The 5,792-nt window shown below is 48.1% G+C and overlaps 1 protein-coding gene across 1 annotated transcript; it reads left to right on the top strand.

Annotated features, from left to right (window-relative positions):
* Positions 1 to 314: 314 nt before the first annotated feature.
* On the top strand, positions 315 to 5,285 carry LOC125482649 (serine/threonine-protein kinase MRCK alpha-like; the record flags this gene model as incomplete). Its single annotated transcript, XM_048594767.1, has 3 exons — positions 315 to 911; positions 4,921 to 5,018; positions 5,201 to 5,285. Coding segments are annotated over 3 exons (780 nt in total), but the record flags the coding sequence as incomplete, so codon positions are not given.
* Between the last annotated feature and the right edge of the window lie 507 nt (positions 5,286 to 5,792).

Raw genomic sequence — 5,792 nt, 5'->3', positions numbered from 1 at the left:
CTGAGGGTAAGGGGGATGATTGAGAGAGGAGAGGACTGGGGGAAATAGGATGGATTGGAGAATGGGACGGGGTGGGAGTGTCAGGGGGAGGACTAAAGGAGCGTTGACGAGGGTGGGGGTGGGGAGGTTGTAGGAGACGGGGAGCAGAGGGGACTGAGTCAAATGGAGAGAGAATGTATTTGACATACGTGGGGAACACGACAAGACAGTGGACCAAGGCAGCCAGGGGATATATCGTGAAACAGTCAACATTATTGATGGTCTTGAATCTTAGGGCCTCGTTACTCAAAATCTTTGACCTCTTTGCATTGCAGAAATCACGCTGCTGGGCGACTGCAAGCGGGTTCACCAGCTCGATCCGGTGCCCGGTGCCAGACTGCTTGCCGTGCTATCTGGCAGGAGCCGAAACGTGCGTGTTTTCACCTGGGAGGACCTGAAGAACCCAGAGGCGACCGGAGCCAAGCTGTTGGAAGCCCGGGGCTCTCAGATGATCACCGCGGGCAGCCTGTGCCAGGGGAAGGGTGCCTTCTGGCTGTGCACGGCCTCCAAGCGACATGTGACGTGCTACCAGCTGGCCTCCAGCAAGCAGCCATACAAGCGGGCACGGGACTTCCAGGCCCCTGGGGTGGTTCAGTGGATGGGCATCTTCGAGGAACTCCTGTGCATCGGCTATCCAGCCGGTTTCAGCCTGTACGCTTTGGCGGGCGAGGGACCCCCGACCAACTTAGTGAGCCCAGAGGACCCCTCCCTCGCCTTCCTCTCCCACGGGCAGACGGAGGCTTTGTGCGCTGTGACTGTTTCCAGTGACCTGTACCTGCTCTGCTTCAACACGGTTGGCGTGTACGTCAACGGCCAGGGTCGGAGGTCAGAGCAGCGCGAGCTAATGTGGCCAACGCACCCCGTCGCTGCGGGTAAGTGGGCCTCTCGCTCTCACTCGTCCTGGGGACACACATACGGATAAATGGATTGTCTCGTGTCACTGAACCAAAGGGGAATGTTTGTCGGAAAGCGGTTTTCAATGCCACAAGTCTCCCTGCTACACACTGAAGATTTAAAAGTTCAATGTGAGAGGCACGAAAAGGAAATTTGCATGTGATACAAAATTGGCGAGGTAGTTGATAGTGAAGAGGAGGGCTGTCAACCACAGGAAGATATTAATGATTTGTTTGAGTGGGTGGCCAAATTATAGGAAGGATGTGGAGGCTTTGGAGAGGGTGCAGATGAGGTTTACCAGGATGCTGCCTGGGTTAGAGGGTATGAGCTATAAGGAGAAGCTGGGTCGTTTTCTCTGGAGCAGCAGAGGCTGAGGGGAGATTTGATAGAAATCTATAAAATTATGAGATGCATAGATAGGGTTGACGGTCAGGATCTTTTCCACAGAGTTGAAATGTTGAAATGCATTTAAGGTGAGAGGGGGGGAAAGTTCAAAGGAGATGTGAGGGGCAAGTTTTTTTTTAACACGGAGAGTGACAGGAGTCTGGAACGCGCTGCCATTGATGGTCGAGGAGGCAGATATGTTAGGGGCATTTAAGGGGCTTTTAGATAAGCACATGAATATGCAAGGAATGGAGGAATATGGACCAAGGGCAGGCAGAAGGGATTAGTTTAATTTGGTGTCATTGTGAGTCAAAGAACCCGTTCCTCTGCTGTACAGTTCTACGTCCTTTCTCCAAAATGGCAAATGGGATTCAAACTATGAGGTTCAGTGTTTGGAGAGGGCAAACGTAGGAGGGAATATACAACAAACAGGAGGGTATTGAGAGGGGAGACACCTCGAACGGTACGTCCACAGGTCCCTGAACGAGTACAAAATGTGATAAGGAAAGCATATGGGATGCTTTCTGTCACTGAGTGAGGTAATGAATATAAGGGCAGGGATGTAATTGCTGGAAATCTAACGGGCACTAGTTAGGCCACAGCTGGACCATTCCGGTCATCCCATTATAGGCAGGACATAAATCTTTCTGGAGTCAGAGGAGATTTACAAGCATGTTGTTAAGTCTTGAAAATTGAAGCAATGAGGAAAGTTTGGATAGGTTAGGGTTGTTTCTCTCAGAACAAAGGAGGGCTGAGGGGTGTTTTTATCAATGCGTACAAAATAACGAAGGACTTGGGGCAGAGTGGTCAGGGAAGACCTGATTCCCCCAGTGGATGAGTCAGTTACCAAGGAGGTACAGATTCAAAGTGGCCGGCAGAAGGATTATGGGGGGACCATGAGGGAAAACCTTTTCACCCAGAGGCTGGTGGGTGTCTGGAATTTGCTGCCCAGTTTGGTGTTTGAGGCAGGAAACCCCTCAACTCATTTAAAATGAGCCTGGACCTGCCCCTGAAGAGCTGGAACCTGCAAAGCTACGGACCAGGCGCTGGTAAATGGGATTAGCACAGACACGATGGGCCAAATGGCCTCTTTCTGTGATACAACATTCTTCGGTTCTGCAACATTCTAAAGCTCACTGCAATGCCAAAAACAAGCTCAAGACCGTGGGATTCCTCAAAGATCATTCAGGTTAACCATTGACATAAAATGAATTGAGCTTGGATATTGGAAATGTGGTTTCAAAATGTCATTCTAATCCAAATGAGAGAGTAAGTCCGGAATTTAGGAGTAATCCAAGGCGATGTCAAAAAAAATTGCGAAATGAGCAATGTAGTTAGCAGATGAATTTCAACATTGGTATGTATGGGTTGGTGCATCTTGATGGGAAGAATCACAAGATCAGACTCTGCTTGGAGCAGTCATTGTGAATGTAGGAGGAATCTGAGGGTTCCAGATTAACAAACCAGTCAAAGTATTGACACAGGTTAGCAAGTTTGTGGAGAAAAAGTTCTTTAGCACACTTGCCTTCATTGCTCAGGCCTTTGAGTATAGGGGTTGGGAAGTCATGTTGAGTTTGTACAGGACATTGGTGAGGCCTCTTCTGGAGCACTGTGTGCAGTTCTGGTCGCCCAGTTATAGAAAGGATATTATCAAGCTGGAGAGGGTTCAGAAGAAATTTACCAGGATGTTGCTGGGTGCGAAAGGTAAAGAAAGGCTGGGACTTTTTTTCCCTGGAGGGTAGGAGGTTAAAGAGGTGACGTTATAGAGATTTATAAAATAATGAGGGGTATAGATAAGGTGAATGTTAGTTGTCTTTTCCCTAGGATGGGGGATTTCAAGACTAGGGAGCACATTTCTAAAATGGGAGGAGAGTGATTTACGAAAGACCTGAGGGGCAAATTTGTTACAGAGTTGTTTGTGTGTGGAATGAACTCCCAGAGGAAATGGTGGCTGTGGGTACAATTACAATGTTTAAAATATATTTAGATAAATACATGAATGGGAAAGGTTTGGAGGGATATGGGCCAGGAGCAGGTTGGGCTGAAGGGTCTGTTTTTGTACTCTATGACTCTATGACTATGACTCTATGAAATAAATAGGATTCATTTCTAGAGGCACAGAATTGAAAAGCAGAAAAGTGATGTTAAACTTGTATCAGATCACACTTCGAGTTTCTGTGATCAGCCTGACCACTACATTATTAAAACGAGCTATAGAGGCACTGGAGAATATGCAAAATAAATCCACTGGGATGATCCCACAGCTGAGGGGTTACGCTCATCAGGAAAGATTGAACAGGCCGGAGGTCTTTTCCTTAAAATAGAGAGGGTGAGAGGTGACCTTTGAAGAAGTCTTTAAAGGTTTGCTAAGGCAGATGGAGAGCCAACATATCCACTTCTCTGTGAAACCAGAAATTGGTGTCATCTAGGTAAGACAGTCACTCATAAATCCAACTGGAGAATTCAGGAGAAACCGCCATACCCAGGGAGTGGGGAGAATGCAGAACTCACTACCATAAGAGAAGCTTTATTGAATAGCATGGATATATTCAAGGGAAAGCTGGGTAAACACATGAGGGTAAAGAAAGAAGTGGTATAAAGCCATAGAGTTATACAGTAGGAAAGCAGATCCCTCGGTCCAACTCTCCATGCCAACCAGATATCCTAAACTAATCTAGTCCCATTTTGCCAGAATTTGGTCCATATCCCTCTAAACCCTTCCTATCCACATACCCATCCAGATGCCTTTTAAATGTTGTAATTGTACCAGCCTCCACCACTTCCGCTGGCAGCTCGTTCCATACATGTGCCACCCCATATGTCCTTTTTATATCTTTTTCCTCCCATCTTAAGTTTATGCTCTCAAGACTTGGACGCACCTGCCTGGGGAAAAGACCTTGGTTATTCACCCTATCCGTGCCCCTTCATGATTTTATAAACCTCTATAGGGTCCCCCTCAGCCTCTGATGCTCCAGGGAATATGGCCCCAGCCATATTCAGCCTCTCCCTTTTGCTCAAACTGCCCAACCCTGGCAACATCCTTGTAAATCTTTTCTGAACCCTTTCAAGTTTCACAACATCATGGCAGGGAGACCATATTGAACATAGTATTCCAAAAGTGGCCTGACCAATGTCCTGTATATCTGCAATGACCTTCCCAACTCTTAGTCTCAATGCACTGACCAATGCAGGCAAGTGTACCAAATGCCTTCTTCACTACCCTGTCTACCTGCGACTCCACTTTCAAGTGTTAATGGGATAGGTTGAAAGAGAGGTGGGCAGATGCACCAAATGGCCTGTTCCCGTATTGATTTGAGGAGAAACCATGCCCATTGCCAGTTTACATTCCCAGGAACATCACTGTCTCTCCATCCCCATTCAGTTTAGGGAAGGCTACTCAACCAGAGAGGGCATACATAACTGTTCACTCACTTGAACAATGCGTTGAAGAACTCGGCTAATTTCCCCACCATCCCGACACGCTCATCTGTCTGACCCAGAGTCTTTGGAGGTGCAGGGATCATTGTGGGCAAGGGCAGGGAGGTTAGTCAGCTCTTGTAGAGTTTTGGGTTAATATGTGGGGTTTTTTTTGGTTCCCTACAGCTTGTCACGGGCCATATCTGACGGTGTACAGCGAGAATGCAATGAACGTGTTTGCAGTGAAGACTGGCGAGTGGATCCAGACCATTCCCCTGAAGAAAGTAAGGAGGCCGAGAAACTGGATGGGGGCGGGAGACGGGCAGAGAGCGGGGTATAAAATGAAAGAGCCGCCAACCCCAGAATCACTACGCTAGCTGGTTCACATTGGGAGGCCTCTGGGTGATTGGGTTTGGTCCTGTGATGGCCTGGTGCTGAATTAATTCACAGGTTTGAATCATTACAGGTTCGCCCCCTGAACTCGGATGGATCACTGAATCTCTCAGCAAGTGAGCCATACCGATTAATCTACTTACGCAGGAAGGAGGCCGGTAAGAAACGACCTGTCTGTTGACTTTAAGACATTGTTTTGACTCATTCAGATGAGGCTCTTTGTATGTCATTGAATAGAATCCCCACAGCGTGGAAGCAGGTCATTTGGCCCATCTGGTCTACACAGACCCTCCGAAAAGCAACCCGCCCAGACCCAGCCCTGCTCCCAACCCTATCCCTGCAACCCTGTATTTCCCACGGCTAATCCACCTATACCTGGATACGACTGGCAATTTAGCACAGCCAATCCACCCTAACCTGCACATGTTTGGACTGAGAGAGGAAACCGGAGCACCCAGAGGAAACCCCACACATGCAGGGAAAATGTACAAACTTCACAGGGACAGTCACCCAAGGGTGGGATTGAACCCGGGTCCTTGGCATGGTGAGGCAGCAGCGCAAACCACTGAGCCACCGTGCTGTGTGTCAAAGATTCCAACCAACTGAGATGGTCCTCTCTCTCTGTCTCTCTCTTTCTATCTCCGTCTCTCTCTCTCTCCATGTCT

This window comes from Rhincodon typus, unplaced genomic scaffold (genome assembly GCF_021869965.1).
Source record: "Rhincodon typus isolate 14 unplaced genomic scaffold, sRhiTyp1.1 hic_rhity00014251, whole genome shotgun sequence".
NCBI lineage: Eukaryota > Metazoa > Chordata > Chondrichthyes > Orectolobiformes > Rhincodontidae > Rhincodon > Rhincodon typus.
The sequence above is the reverse complement of the archived record's forward strand: the minus strand, read 5'-3'. Positions and strand labels throughout refer to the sequence as shown.